The sequence below is a fragment of the Ursus americanus genome, chromosome 25, assembly GCF_024610735.1.
Source record: "Ursus americanus isolate L20-20 chromosome 25, mUrsAme1.1.p, whole genome shotgun sequence".
Classification (NCBI taxonomy): Eukaryota; Metazoa; Chordata; class Mammalia; order Carnivora; family Ursidae; genus Ursus; species Ursus americanus.
Genome location: NC_142151.1, coordinates 23,969,436 through 23,985,530, shown reverse-complemented (window position 1 = coordinate 23,985,530; position 16,095 = coordinate 23,969,436). Strand labels below are relative to the sequence as shown.

Genomic DNA, 16,095 nt, shown 5'->3' with positions numbered 1-16,095 from the left:
TCATACTGAAATGTGAAATAAAGTTTGATAGTTTAGGTGACAGCTGACAGTGCCAGGTCTCCAAGCTAGAAAAGTTGGTTGGCAAAGCAGTAGGCCCTCCAGGCCCCTAGGACTGAAGTCCTAGGGTAAAAATGATGTTTTGGGAAGACTTACTCAGCAACAGTTATACAAAGTTAATAATATTAAATGGTAAGAATGATTGTGGTTTTTGAGTCAATGAACTGTAACTCTTCCCCTCTTCAGTAAAGGCTTTCTATAAAAGAATCTTCCATAAACGACATAAAGGAATTTCTTAATACTGGAGACATATAATTTACTGAGTTGTTTTCTACTTTTGTACAAAGAAACAATTTGGAAGAAATTAAATAAAAATTTAATGAAAAATATTTGGATGTTTTAGTTATCTGAATTTTTTTTTTTACAGTTGTCTGAGTAAATCTGATGAAAGTAATAAGTTATAAGTGTTTTGGTCAAATAAAAAATGTAAATAGAACAAAAATATATAATTGGCTAGATTATGAAACCCTTTAACCACAACAGAAGTTGAAAGATTTTTAACAAGGGGGAGAGTGTCGTTATGGTGATAAGAAAAGATCCCTTTGGAAAAATTTCTGGAACAAGTTGTACAAAAAGAGAAGGTTTCATTCAATTGAAGTTAATACAGAAAACAAGAGATTTCAGAGTCACCTCTTGGAGATTATATGAAATAAGAAAATTTACACTTAATTTGATTTGGTTGTAATGGATTAGAAGAAAAGGAAAAGTCAACTGGGCTGAGGGGAAAATCAAACTGCATTAAATTTGAATTGGAAGAAAGATCTAAGTGGAGCTGTTTGACGGACATAATCATGAAGCTTTGGCTAGGGCAGGCAAAAGCAGAAATGTGTGTCATCCCCAGTGCGATAGTGACAAAATCCATGCATCAGAACCCTAACGTATAAGTAAGAGAGAAGCCCAAAGACATATTTTTGAGGCAAGATAGCAAGCCATTACAAAAGTTCTCAGAGCATTTTTAAAGTAAGATTAGGACTGAAGTGAATGTTTTTGACTAATCCATTCAATAAATATGTGTATTGAGCACAAACAGTATGCAAGAGGCTATTCTAGGGCCTGGTGATGTAATAGTGATAAAAGGGATAAAAAAAATTAGAAATGTCAAAGCTATAGAAAGACAAAATAAATATTCAACTTAAATGTGAGACCACATGAATATGTTCAAAAATAAAAGATATATATGAAGCAGAGAATGAGAAGAAACAACGTTTTCCTCTTACCTGTATATATTCTCTATAGTGCTTGTGGCTCAGAAGACATTAATAATTTCTCTTTTTACGCTAGGTAGTAAAGTATAATGGTAGTAACACTGAAAATTGATACATTCAGAGCTCCCTAGGAACAAGAAAACAAAGGGATAGTCACAGGATACATGAAATAATACGATGATTCTGAATTAAACCACAAACCAGAAGGACCATCTCTCCAAATTGTTAAGTAACAAAGGACCATCCATTCAGAATCTAAGACCACATCCTTTTTCCATTATTTTATGCCTGTGGGCATGGAACCTAAAGTTTCGAAATTATTCTCTTACAAGATGGCGAATTGGTGCTGTCAGTGAAGCTATGGGTGTCTGTTTCTCTCCAAGAAAAATAACTGAAGTGATTATTGAGGAGAAGAGCATAGGATTGCACCATGTTTTATGTTTGATCTCTTTGACATTGCGTGGAAACATGGATATTTCCTACGAAGTGCTCTGGTAAATTGAAGAAGAGGAGAGAGACAACCACCAAAAAACCCTCCAGATTCTTGCCACTGTGACCTAGGGGGGAAATTCCTTCTTAACCACAGATTTACTTCTCATTTAACTTGTGTATTTCTGTATCTGAGTAAGAACCTCTGGGGTTAAGCATTCATTCCATTTGGCTAATTTTCCATATAATTCCATGGGTTTTAGATTGCCCTACAAATACCTCTTAGGAGAGGAGCATTTCAAATGACAGTCTGGTTTTTTTTTTTAAAGCAACAAACAAAACTACTTTCATGTTACTTAACCAAACTTAAACTTGGAGGACATTAGCCATATTGCCAATATTTCTTTTCTCTCCCATGCCTCTTCGCTAATCTGTTTACTCACCATCGTACTCACCTATGTGCCTGCCATTTGGGGTCTTCTCTGCTCTCTAGTATTCTCTGCTCTCTGCTGCTTCTTCCTGCCTTTCTGTACCTTCTACAGTTTGCCCACGTGAGAAGTTACTGGTTGTCCTTCAAGGCACATCTCTTTGAAGAACCTTTAAAATCTCTTTGGAACAACATCGCTTTCCCCAGTATAAACACCTATTCATTCATTCAAATACTAGTTCTTCCTCCAACTTCCATAGCACCTGGAATGATCACATATGGCCTTTAAATTATATTTAATTAGTCACACACTTGTCTTTGTTCCAGGGTCGTTTGAATGTAAGGATTATTTTACTTCCTTCTCGTAACCCCAATATTCAGTGTGGGGCCTGGGCTACGGTACCTGCTCGGTGATGTTTCTTGCATAAATGAACAAAGGAATGAATAAGTGGGTGATACACCAAAGAAATACTGAAGAACAAAAACGTGTTGCTCTTGTGTGTTAACACAAGCTGAGGAGAGGTGGGAGGAAGCTCTTGAATAATGCCGAATTCCTTTTCAAGAAAACTTTCAGAGGATCTGATTTTTCACTTTTAAAGAAAGTGAAATACACATACCAAGATTGCTCTCAGGGTCAGATAAAAGCTGGAATCCAGGTCTCAGATATCAGGACAGTATGTTTGTGTAACTAGCAGAGCTGCTGTTGAAGTTTTAGGAAGCAGGAAGTGATTGCAAGGACATGAGAGGTCTTAAGTAGGTTAGGAGAAGGGAAGCCCAGTGAGACAGGAGGGGGATCTGTATTGATCGCAGGCCTCCAGGTGGAATTTCTTTCAAGAATCTGTTTTCCCCACTCACAACTACAGCTTTGTGAGAATAAATGACCATTAATGGTCTTGCCTTTTTCTTGTTTTCAGTGGAACAGCTTAATGGGTTTTAGTTACCTAAGTTAAAGAGCGCCACCACGTTCCCCTGCTAATGTCCTGAGTTACCCTTCTCTTTGTGTGCACACTAAGTGAGCATTGCAGATTGCCTGGATGACTCAGTCTCTTGACCAGCTTGCCAGCCCCTCCTGTTTCCTAATACACACTTCTCCACGTTACAGGGTTACAGAGCTTTGCAGGCCATTGAATAGGATTTAGAACAAGAATAGCAGATTGTTACCTGGTGGGCAGCACTGATGATATTTTGATTGGCCTCACGGAGAGTAAGTGCATGACACATAGATGGCCCTTTATGTGCTAAGATCTTTCTGCTGAAGGTACAAGGCATTTTAGCAAAGGCCATGTAAAATCATTTGCCATATGTGCATTGAATGTGAAGTAATGAACTTGTCATTAGTCGTGTTTTGGTGTAGTGTTCTTCCTGGAATTCATGAAAGGTACGGTTCCTGCACCTCACACTGTCAGGCTCAGAGTATCACCCCACAGGCTCAGTCTGATTTGCCACATTGCTTTCGCTTCGTCTTCAGTTCCAGTGAACAAAGTCAAGTCAGTGTGACTTAGAGAAGACCTGCCAAATGCTGAAGGTGTGGGCCTGCTGCTGTGGTTTTGTAGTCACCCTGACGATGGGATAATGACAGTCTCACACAGCAGACATGTGTTCTTTCCCCTCCTTCTCTGGACACCTACTTCTGAGGAAAGAAGATAATTTCTTTCTCTACTAGAATCTTTCATCTCTGCCTTTGAATTATTTTGCCTTGAAAAATTAAATCGAATTACCTATCATCCACACGAAAGGTTTGATGGCTAACTGCCTAGGTGTAGGTATAATACATTACCTGTATGATCGCATCTCTCGGATGCACCTCAGAATGCTAAAATTTTACATAAAAGCATAAATTACAGGATGCGAGGGATAAATCCTTATATATATTATGCAGGCTCTTAGAGTGATATGGCCCGTGACTGTCATTGTAACCAGAATTGATTTTTGACCATTTGTAAAACTAAAACAACTAATTGGAAGCAAATTTACTTCAACTGATGAGATTCAAGATGAAATTATGGTGGTCATGAATCACAATGTAGATCTGCTGAAATGTCGATATGGTGACGCTCAATTGTGATTAATGGCATAAGTGTCTAATGTATTAATGGGAATCGAAGTACAAGAAATAAAACACGTATTTTGATCTTAGCTTAAGTCATGTTGGCACCATACATAAACAGAATTTGGGAATGTCTTATCCAGCGTTCATCGTGAATCAACAGTTAATAGTGGGAAGCCACGCTCTTTAGACAACTCTTTCTGATAAGGACTCAGCAAGTCACTTACAGTCATTGGGCTTCCTTCATTCTCCTTTTCCTGTAAACCAGAAGGTTGTAAGTAGACCCATTCTTGGCTTCTGTTTTTTTTTACCAATTTGATAGATTCTGCTCTCTGAGGTCTTAAAGCTCTTTAAGAGGAACACAGCACATGGACAATGTAACATAGGAGAAATAGCATCAAACAGAAGTAAGAGTCGAGGGCTTAGGACTAAGAGTTTTCTAGAGCCTTAATGTCCTTATATGTAGAATGAGAAGCTTGGCTTAAAAGTTTATTGCTCTTCACACTTGATTTTTTTTTAAGATCTTATTTTTATTTATTTATGAGAGAGAGAGAAGAGTGTGAGTGTGAGCGGGGGAGGAGCAGAGGGAGAGGGATACAAGACTCCCACACTGAGCATAGAGCCTGATGGGAGGCTCGATCCCACAACCCTGAGATCATGACCCGAGCCGAAATAGGAGTCAGACGCTTAACTGACTGAGCCACCCAGGCACCCCCACACTTGATTTTTAAGCAGCAGAACTTTCTACAAAATAAATCTTCCCTGGAATCCTAACATACAAAACCGATCAAAGTGGAATTTTTCTTTTTTTTTTTTTTTAAGATTTTATTTATTTATTCGACAGAGATAGAGACAGCCAGCGAGAGAGGGAACACAAGCAGGGGGAGTGGGAGAGGAAGAAGCAGGCTCATAGCAGAAGAGCCTGACGTGGGGCTCGATCCCAGATCGCCGGGATCACGCCCTGAGCCGAAGGCAGACGCTTAACCACTGTGCCACCCAGGCGCCCCTAAAGTGGAATTTTTCTGAAGTAAAAATCCAGAGCCCCACTTATTTGACTCATCCCCCTGCATTTTATTTATTTATTTTTAAAGGTTTTACTTTCACGTTATCTCTGCAACCAACATGGGGCTCGAACTTACAACACCAAGATCAAGAGTCACTTGCTCTACCGACTGAGCCAGGCGCCCGAATCCCCTGCATTTTAGATGATCATTAAAGTTCTTTCCAATTCAGAACTTCTAATGTTTGGTATGAATTTCAGCTGAAGTTACATTAGAACTGAAAGGCCAGTTCATGTGAAAAGAAGACATCATCTGAGTGATTTAGGCAAGCACGTGGTGGCAGACAAAGGTGGTAGGGAAGATATGTTCCAAGTCTGTCTCCACACACATGGCTATGTGAACGTGTGGCGGGAATTCTGGATAGTAGCCAAGAACATGTTAATTTGGTGTGAGAGAGACCTTTGGCTAGAGTCTAGGCTCTACTCTTTACTAACCGCCTGGGTAAGTTTTTTAATCTCCCTAATACAGTTTTCTCATCCATAAAATGAGATTGATAATGGCACTTACTATCTGGGGTTACCATGGGGATCAATTTAGTAATAAGTCTGTAAAGCTCTTGGCACCATGGCATTAGCCTGCAGTACTTGCTCAAAGAGTGGGAGCTCATTTACACATAGCGATGTTTGTTGGAATGAATGAATGAATGTATGAATGAACAAATGAATCAGAACTAGCTTTCTGCTTCTGACATCTGGAATATCTTCATTTAATTCAGTTTTAATTGTGAAAATTCCGGTTTGTGAGAGCAAATTGCTTGTTGATGCAAATAACCAAATTCTGGTTATAATGTAGTTCCATGACTTTGAAGGAGTGAGAAGAATCGGGATGCTAACATAACAGGAACAACTGTAATTTAGAAGACAGAGCTGCTGTTCAGAGCCACAGGCCTTGTCCATTTAATATTTTTGTCCACAAACACAAAACACTCTTGAGAAGGGAGCTTTTAGAGCAGTGACACTAAGGTCAGAATCCCCTGGCAGTGTTGGCTGAAGCATGGTTGCCGAGACCCACGCCCGGACTTTTCTGATTCAGTGAAGTCTGAGATAGGGCTGGAGAACTTGCGTGTCAGACAGGTTGCCTGGTGCTGCTGGTGCTCCTGACCTGGGGGATAGATTTTGAACATCACTTTTTTAGAGTAAAGAAGACAATAATTAAATTTCACTCAGATACTTTATGTGGACAGCAGAAGCTAAATACGGAATGGTAATAAAAAGGCGTTACTTTGAGACCTGTGCCAACTATAATTAGAAAATTTGTGATTCTTTCCAGGTATTTGATTGTTTCTCTCTAATCCTATTTTTAATGTGAATATGCTCTTAATATTCAAAGCAGGAGCATACCTTTTGTACAATGTCGGTTGTATTACTGAGTTTATAAGCGATCCCTGCACTGTTAGCTTTTACACTTACGCATGTTTTCTTGCTTTTTTGTTGTAGTACGGAAGAGAAGAGAGCAACTGGACAATCATAGTGTCCTGAATGGAAAATACAGGCTATCATCTGTGTGCTGCGGAGACTGACCATTGCAGTTGAATTACGATAGATTTCTTTAGCTACCTGTTTTTAGTTGTGCATAATGTAGTTTGTATTATCGGTGTTACCGGGGTCATTGTTTCCTCACACCGGAGAAAATGAATTGCAATCAAGTGGTCTTTTGTAAACTTGGTAGTAGAAGCTTACTTTACCTTCTCTTGGAAAGATGATCGTGTAAGCCATAGAGCATAGAATTTTCCTCAATAATCTTAGTGCCTCCCTTATTACTTTACTCAGATACAGAAGTGTTTGTTTATTCCTTAGCATAAATTATGTTCTCCTCAACCAAATGAGTTTGTGTTTGAAAACTGATCTGAGTAAATTTCATAGGTAACATTTCCTGTGATGTATCATCATCTTCAGAAAATGGTTGGGTTTTGTTTTGGTTTCTTATCATTAAGACTTCAAAAATTGGTCTCCTTCCCTTCCCTTCCCCCCCCCCTTTTTTTTTTGCAGGCCCCCGCACTGTGTCCATCTTAAGGTAAATCTCTCCCCTTCCTCCTGATGTCACAGTCTGCTCCAAGTTCTCCTTGCACATCAGCAAGACCTGTGCACATTTCCACCATTGTTCTTTCTGCATTGTATTGTAGTTGGCTGTTTGTCAGGCTCCGATACAAGACTGAGGGTCTTGTGCCTTAGAGATCTTTGTAGTCCCCTGCCTGGCACGTAATAGATACTCATTAAGTAATGAATGAACATTTAGCTTCTATAGAAGTGTACCAGCTTTGTTTCTATATTATGAAACCTCTTTATTAGAATTCGTGGTTGATTCTGTTGTTGTGCACATGTACCTCATACTGTCTTTATTTTCCAGGGACTGCTAAGTCATTAGAGATACTCAAAGACATAACTTGCTGGAGGGATTATTTTGTATTTGAAGACTGTCTTGGAATTGAAATAACAGCTCTAGCGAGGTTGTGATATCACACCAACCAAATGGAAATGACATTTGTTAAGTGTTAAATACAAAATAAATCCTCATATCTAGCTTTTTGGTAGAAAGCAAAGAGGTATATACTTTGCTTTTATAGGTGTTCATTTCTGTTGAATGGGGATTGGGTGATCACATGGTTAGGGGAGGGAGAGCAATTCTAGATGTTATTTTCCTCATTTAGGAGCTGTGAGTTAAAATCAAATCCTGGTTTATCTAGGGGAAAGTCAGATCTTGCTAGAAAACATTTACCCTTGGAAGGTCAACTCTGAGACTTTATATTTCGGTTTCCCTCAGTTCTAATAACTTTCATCTTGCTGATCATATTTCATTCTCTTTTCAGAGCAAGGGAAAAACATTTCTAAAAGTTTGATGTGTTAGAAAAATTTCCTTAAGGCATTTAGCAGCACATAGCAAATGGGGCTTTGATTCTTTTTCAAGACTTTTGGCCATAGGGTCCTTTTAGATAGGAATGGTAAAATGAAAATTAGGGAAGTATAAGATGAAAAGGAATAGTAAAAATATCTTTTAGGGGGCTTTTAATTGGTGATCTGAAGTCTTGGAAGAGTCTTTTCTTTCCAGGGCTCAAGTGCTTTAACTGGCCTCCACACACATTCATCAAGTAGTATTCTTTGCCTTGACCAAATCCTGTGACCTCGTTTTTAATAGCGTCGTCTAGAAGAGACTTAAAGGTAATTCTAACCTGTCAAGTAGCACTTAATAACTAGACTCACATTTCTGTGAGAAACAGAAATCCTTTGTTTGCCATAAATACATTTTATACACTGCATCTCTAAATTGAGTGTGGCAACACATGTCCGTTCTAGAAGTTAGAGAACAATATGTCTTGACATTATGTCTCTCTGATTTCTTTCATCAAACCTTAAGAGGATTTTAAGCCCTCTCTCCCAGATGGAGTGAAAACTAAGGATATACATTTTAAAAAACTGGAGGTCTCCTAAAACAGAGAACACAATCTGCCATTCTCTTTTAGGTAATAAGACAGAAAATTGACCTTGACACTAACTTGTTAAATAGATTTAAAAGGAACATCTGCACATCTTTTTTCCTTGTGCACTATTTGTTTAATTGCAGTGGATTAATACAGCAAGAGTGACACATTATAACTAGGCAATTATCCATTCTTCAAGACTTAGTTATCCTAACACTAATTGATCATTTATGGCGTAAGATAGTCTAGCATTAGGAACATGTGAGGCTAATCTGCTCAAAAAGATCAACAAATTAATATTGTTGCTGATATTTGCATAATTGGCTGCAATTATTTAATGTTTAATTGGGTTGATCAAATGAGATTCAACAATTCACATGTGCATGAATATAAACAGAACTGGTGGCACTTAGAATGATAATGATTAACTTATTTTGCATGTTCTCTTCCTCCCACTTTTTTTCAGTTTTTACATTTCAGACCAAGTCTGTCAGCGTTTTCCGAAACACGTGGGGAGAAACCACGATTTTAAAATGAAGCGTTCAGACATAAACAAAACTTGGGCATTTCCTAAAGATATTTGCAATTAGGAAGTTTCTTGGTTATAGTCATTTTTTAAGGATTCCAATCCCGATGCACCCAAAGAAGCATCAGCTGGAGGGCTGAGCAGACTGCTCTCCAGCACCTGCAACTGGCACGAATGAATACACTAATACCTGTTTTTACCTTTGCTTTTGAAAGTACAAAGGAAGAGGGAAAGGGAAAGAGAAAACTTGTTAGGGAATCATCGTTTTTTTCCCACTTGGTGCACACCCTCTCTTCTTTTCTCAGAATATTACCAGAAGGGGGAAAAAAAAAAGGTCACAGCCGGTAGCAGCAAGAAAGCGCAGTGCACCACCACCTCCGGGACAGGTGGCATTCGTGCTCCTGGAGTTAGGGGGAGCCTTACGTTAGACGTCGTAGGTTAAAATTCCTCATTGTGTCTGTTTCACTGCTCGATGTAATTGTACCTAAACGGGCTCTTGCTTTCCTCACGTCAGCGCTCTTGAGCACTGTGGCAATTAATGAGCGTATCTTGGTCAAAAGGATCGTAGGAGCCTTTTTATTAAGGTGGTAGAATCAGCCCCCTCCACTTTAGGGGAGTTGTGCTACAGGATCAGCTGCCAGAATAAGTTTATTATTCTCCCCATTCCCACTCAGCGCCCGGTCACTGTGTTCTTTTTCCTTGAAAAGTTCCTGTTTAAAAGTCTATGTTTGGTTTACCGTTACGATTGGGAAAATGCGTTTATCGTAAGCAGAAAATGACCACACTTGTTCACTGTATCTTTTCTAAAATACTTCGGGCAATCAGTATTCATCAGATGGACTAAAGCAAAGGGCTTTGGGGTTAGAGAAACATGGTAAGGGTCCCCTATTTCATGTTCTGATGCGAAATAGGAGCAAAGAAGTCTTTGTAATGTGGATTTCTTCTTATGTGGATACGCAGAAACTTAAGTTATAAGTAGTAATGCTCACAAATAGTTTTAGTGGGCATGTCACAACACCTGTCACTCTGTTTTACCACAAGCAGGATTCGTTCACCGGTTCTCCAGATATCTCCCCCAAAGGAGACAAAGAGTACCAGCTTTTCAATAAGCATTACCTCTGACAAAGGTCATAAAGATTATAGTTCATTCGATCAATTAATTTGATAGCTGTTGAGTACCCACAAATTTGTATCTAACATAACTAGCAGTAGAGATTGAGAAGTTAGTTTTAGAAAATAAACAGTACATAGACATTATATTCATGGAGTTGGTACTCTACTACTTAACCAAATTCTTAGATAAAAAAAGAAATAATGCAGTTAGATAGTAAGGAGATGACAGCCAGAACACATCTCTTATCAAGAAATCACAACATTTTCATCTCATTTTTTCTAAGGAAATTGGTCCCTTTTTTCATTCCTTCCTTCCCTCTAGTGCAAAACTGCTCAGTGGTGGTAGTATTGAGAGGTTATTCAGCCACAGTCTGTGTGACGTGAATTCCCTCTTGGTTTACCGCTTACTGCCGACCTACCTAGTACATTTGTTAACTACCTTCTTTGGAGCAATGTTAACTTGTCATGGTTCATCTAACAAAAGATCACCTTAAATCACATCATCTTTGCTGATCTTAAACTCAAAGTCAGGTATTACTGAAATAAAATGTTCCTAGGGTGTGTTTTTCTGGAAAATATCCATTATGAACCAAACTGTTTAGAGTGTTAGCTTGAAAATGATGGATCTAGCTACTCAGAAAATCATAGGCGGAAGACTAATATAACAACGATTTTTCATGGTTTGAGGTTTTAAAAGAAAGGCCATTTAGAGTATTGCAACAGGATTATCCTATTCATCATTGCCAAAACACTTTAAAAAATTTAAAGGTACGAGAAAGTGATTTTTCTCCTCAGCATACATACTTTATGACAAGACTTCTCAGATATTAATTTGGGGGACTTGATTTTAAAAAAGATCAACAAGATATAATAGCATTTGTGGGTAAATAATTCCCTGGGATCCGATATAAGTAGATATATTTGCTTTTGTGAATGGTAAAGGCATGAGATTCAGTATTAGAAATGAAGCAGCCTTTAAAATCTGCCGGTTACAATGACTGAAGTCTTAAGTACTCGTATTCTGTCTGGAGCTGTATCTTTCATACCACTGTAGACCCTATTAATAGGGCCTGAAACTTGAGCTGCATAATGTTCGGCTTGGAGAATCCACTGTTGGGACAGGTAGGAATTGACGATAAGCTGTGGCATGAGAACGAGTCGAAATACAGTTTCATTGACAGATTTCTCTGCACATCCACTTCGCAATGGCTAGGTTCCTTGTTGCCCATTATTAAATTATGGGGAAAGAAACTTTTAATTAGAGATGTCAGAAGAACAACCACTGAAGGTACAGGAAGGAATAGAGGGAGGGGGGGAATCATACTTCTGTGTTGTCCAAAGAAGCCTTTTTCTTACCCTGCCAGCCATAGGCACCTTCCGCTTTCAACATGGGTGCCAAATACAAATCGTGCCAGTTAGGAAGGGGATAATAGAGTGGCCAGTTCATCAGACATTAGAATTCAGCCTTGGTCTTGAGGTAATAATCTGATGGTCTTGTTACATGGAAACCACATTACTACAAATTTAGGTAAGACTTTATTTTATAATTGCAATAGTCTGTAAGATCTGTGTCATTTCTTCAACCACTTAAGATTTGTGAAGCTTCTTGAGGCTGAAAAAAATAGGTGACAAGGAGTAGATTGTGACTTTTGCCCCCCACCCCCCTTAGAAATACAATTTACCACCATCCCCTTTTCCTTGGTGAAGGTTAACTGTTTTGGAAATTAGTTGAATATAGACATTTAGTTTTAAACTAAAATCATGCTGCAGTTTCCCAAAGTTGATTTCACGGTGGTCGTCAAAGTCATTCTCAGGGTTAACACAGGAATGCAAATATCTGCCTCAATTTTTACTTCATTGATGAGTTTTTGAAGAGTGCAGGAATTCTCTCAAGTGTATGGCTGCAAGTAGATTTTGAACGAAGTCTCATAAATAAGCTAGCTAATCTGTATGTATCTATAAATTGTGCAGATGTTTCCCTGGTGACTTCTGAGGATGAATGATGGTTGTGTAGTGACTCGAGTAGCTAATAAAGAAAGCCTAACCCACCGTTGGGAAGAATTCGCACTTCCTTGATGACGGTGGCTGAGAGAAAATAAGTAGTTTGAGGAAGTCGTTTTTAAATCAGAGTTTGCAGATAGAAACAGGAGAATATCAGCTCAACTCCGGAATTTTTAGAATGTGTTCTCTTGCATCTAAATCTCATTGCAATGAAAAAGCCCAGCCATTGATTGTCTCAAATTTCTCTACTTGGGTAGTAATTCTTGAAATTCTAAGAAAAATCACCTTACAGGTGAAAGGATTGAAGCTCATTGAAAGTGTAGTGGAAATGCGGAGGACGACGTGGGTAAAGGAAACTACCTCACTCTTTGAAGGTTTTGTAGAAGCACAATTAAACCTCCTAAAATGTCTTTGTCACGTACGAACCATCTGGTGTGAAAGAACTCTGTATTTGTAGTGTTAAAGGACCTGGAATAATTGTATTTTGCTGGCAATAGACACATCCTTTATTGTTTGCAGATTCCTCATCAAATCTTTACACACTTGTTTCTGTCATCAATAAAACAACTTAAAAGAATCCTGTTTGTGTAGTGTCTTGAAACCGTCATTCGCTGGATGCATGAAATATAACACTTAATTACCATTTTCATGATGTTCCAAGGCTTTTGGTCATGGGATGTATTTGTAGTGTATTTTTAAACCAAAATGACATTGAGAGTGGGAGAAGAATTGAGCACACCAGAAAGACCCGAAACCATACACCTAGATTAGAGTCTAAATAGATCTATTTTCAGTCATTTGGATACAAATACAATGCTTTTAAGAATTGTCCTTTCCGGGGCACCTGGGTGGCACAGTGGTTAAGCGTCTGCCTTCGGCTCAGGGCGTGATCCCGGCGTTACTGGATCGAGCCCCATATCAGGCTCTTCCGCTATGAGCCTGCTTCTTCCTCCCCCACTCCCCCTGCTTGTGTTCCCTCTCTCGCTGGCTGTCTCTATCTCTGTCAAATAAATAAATAAAATCTTTAAAAAAAAATTGTCCTTTCCTCTGAGTATGGATCTGTCTTTAGTAAAACTTAGCTTTTTCTTAAATTTTGCAGAGTAAGGTGAATAGATTGCTGCTTCTATTCACTGTCCTAGTGAGTGTCTCATTGATACAACACACCCGTAGATGGCTAACTAGCTTTAGAATTAAAAACACTATAAATACAAAGTGAGAGGCACTCCATCAAAACTCAGAGAACATCAATGATGTGTCCTTTTAGTCAAACCAGACCTTGCATAAACTGCCCTCATATGCACATTATTTGGGAGAATGACGCCAGATATGTTCTGAAGGTCGCATATACTCATTTTCTTGTGATCTGTCCCGATGATTGCCAAGTACAGCAAAACCTAAGGTTTTTCTTCGAGTTACTATAAACTGACTTAAAAGTGTCAAAGTGTTCAGGGACCCTCTTCTTCCAACCCTGTCAACCCGTGAAAATACTAGCCTTTGTCAAGGAGTTCTGTGCAGAGTTTGGAAGGTCCAGGTGAAGGTTATTAGTCAAGTTCTCTAACAGCATCAATGCTCAAATCCCACAAGAGTGACAAAGATAGAGCTGTCATTCCTGAGGGTGATGACATACATTCACTGGAACTTATATGATTTATCAGTTGAGACAGCAGTCTCCTTCAGGGGAGAAAGTGTCTCTTCTACATCAGTTTACTAACAAGCCAGAAAAAAAAAAAAGGCTTGGAGGAACAGGGAATTTTCAATCTTTATAATTATTTTTCTGCTAAGCTGATTCGGTTTGATTGTAAGCATATTTTTAAAATCAAGAATCTGATTCCATGGCATGGCATATCATCGTCGCCCTCCACCGTGGTAACTTAGCTTTAGATGAGATGTTCTATCGTAGCCTGACTTTATTTATGGTGGTGATGACTTGCAGGATCACATTCTTATAACCAGAAAACCCATAGCCAAGTGAGGACGCTTTTTAAGTGTATATAGAACAGTCCCTGGGCTTATTTTCCAGTCATATCTGTATGCAACAGGGACAGTGTTGACTGAAACCCATGGTCATTCTCTCCAAAGTCACTTAAGTCTCCGTGGTCACTACATCAATAGGATTTTTGAAAAATCTACAAGAGTAATTCATGTGAAAAAATTTTAGGGTTATAAGATTCAGGCAGAAAGTACCCCAAATGCATTGTAGCTATTTTTTAAACTGAACCGATTCAATTGAAAAGAGGCCATTAAAATGCATTTATGTTTTATTTTTAAAGATTTATTTTTTTGAGAGAGAAAGCATGAGCGGGGGCAGGGGGAGAGGGAGAGAGAACTTCAAGCAGACTCCCCACTGAGCATGGAGCCTGACTCGAGGCTGGATCCCAGCACCCTGGGATCATGACCCGAGCCAAAGCCCAGAGTTGGACGCTCAATAAGCCACCCGGGTTCCCCTAAACTGCATTTGTTTTGAAGAGAGCTACAATCTAGTAAACATTTCTTGATGTTCATGATACAATCGTAAATGGAGGTGGTATATACTTTTAATCTCTGGCTTCTTTCAAACCATGGCTGGAGGTAACAAAACCTCTTTATTAATATGCAGGTTGCCCAATAATTAAGAGAATGGTTAAGGGACATCAACTGACCCTGTGATTTTAAACCAGTTACTTAAATTCATGAAAAAAAAGGAGATCACAGCAGCACCAGCTTCATGGGTTATAAGGATTAATGAGTTAATATTGTAAAGAGTTTACGACAGTTCATGTGTAAAGTGTGAGCTAATGAGTGAGCCCAAAGACAGGGAGGAGCTAATAGATACTTCACAAAAATGTACAAAGAAGGTGCAGTGATCAGTTCCCTCCGTGCCTGGGGGAGGTGGTGAAAGTCCCTAGATCCAGACCAGTGGTGCAGGACAAGTGGCATAATCGAACTTCCCCAGGCTGTTTAGGGTTAGTTAAGTGTGATCTAGTCAAGCCTGGAGGTAAAATCCACGGCTAGACCAAGCAATGATTGATGAAAAATTGAGAAGTATTTAGATGGTTTTAGTTTTCAGAAATGTAAGTTTAGATCCATGTTCTATAGGAATCCAACTACGATGGTTAATTTTGTCACCTTGACTAGGCTATTTTGCCTGGTTATCTGGACAAACACCAGCCTAGAAGTTGCTGTGCAGAAGGTATTTTTTAGATGTGATTAACATCTAAATGGGTAAAATTGGAGTAAAGTAGATTACTCTCCACCATGTGGGTGGGCCTCATCCAGTTGAAGGCCTTACAAGCAAACATAGGTTTCCCAAAGAAGAAGGAATCCAGTCTTAAGACTGCAACATAGAAACCGTGCCTGAGTCACCAGCCTGATTCAAGACTGGAGCATTGACTCTCACCTGAGTTTTCTGCCTAACAGCTTGTCCTACAGATTTTGGACTTGCCAGACCCCACAATTGCTTGAGTCAATTCCTTAAAATAAACATCTCATGAGAGATGTATCTCTCAAAATATATGATATATATTGCATATTATACATCTATAGTTTCTATATATAGACTGGTTCTGATCCTCTGCAGAACCCCGAATAATACAAAAACAAATAACATTCTTAGAGTTTCCTCTTTTTTTTTTTTCACTTATTTATTTGAGGGAGGGAGAGTGAGAGAGAGCACAAGTGGGGGCAGGGGCAGAGGGACAAGCAGACTCCCTGCTCATTGGGGATTCGGACACAGGGCTCAATCCCAGGACCCTGAGACCATGACCTGAGCCAAAGTCTGACACTTAACCGACTGAGCCACCCAGGCACCCCTAGAAGTTTCTTCTTCTAAGAAAGA

General features: G+C 39.1%; 1 protein-coding gene across 3 annotated transcripts in view; it reads left to right on the top strand.

The window, feature by feature from the left end:
- BCAT1 (branched chain amino acid transaminase 1) overlaps window positions 1-12,858 on the top strand; it is a 99,441-nt gene extending 86,583 nt beyond the window's left edge. For all 3 annotated transcript variants that reach the window (XM_045811868.2, XM_045811866.2, XM_045811865.2), the window contains one exon: window positions 6,663-12,858. In XM_045811868.2, coding sequence (XP_045667824.1) covers window positions 6,663-6,704 — 42 coding nt within the window. In that variant the 3' untranslated portion in view covers window positions 6,705-12,858. The remainder of the gene's footprint in view (window positions 1-6,662) is intronic.
- The last annotated feature ends 3,237 nt before the right edge of the window (window positions 12,859-16,095 follow it).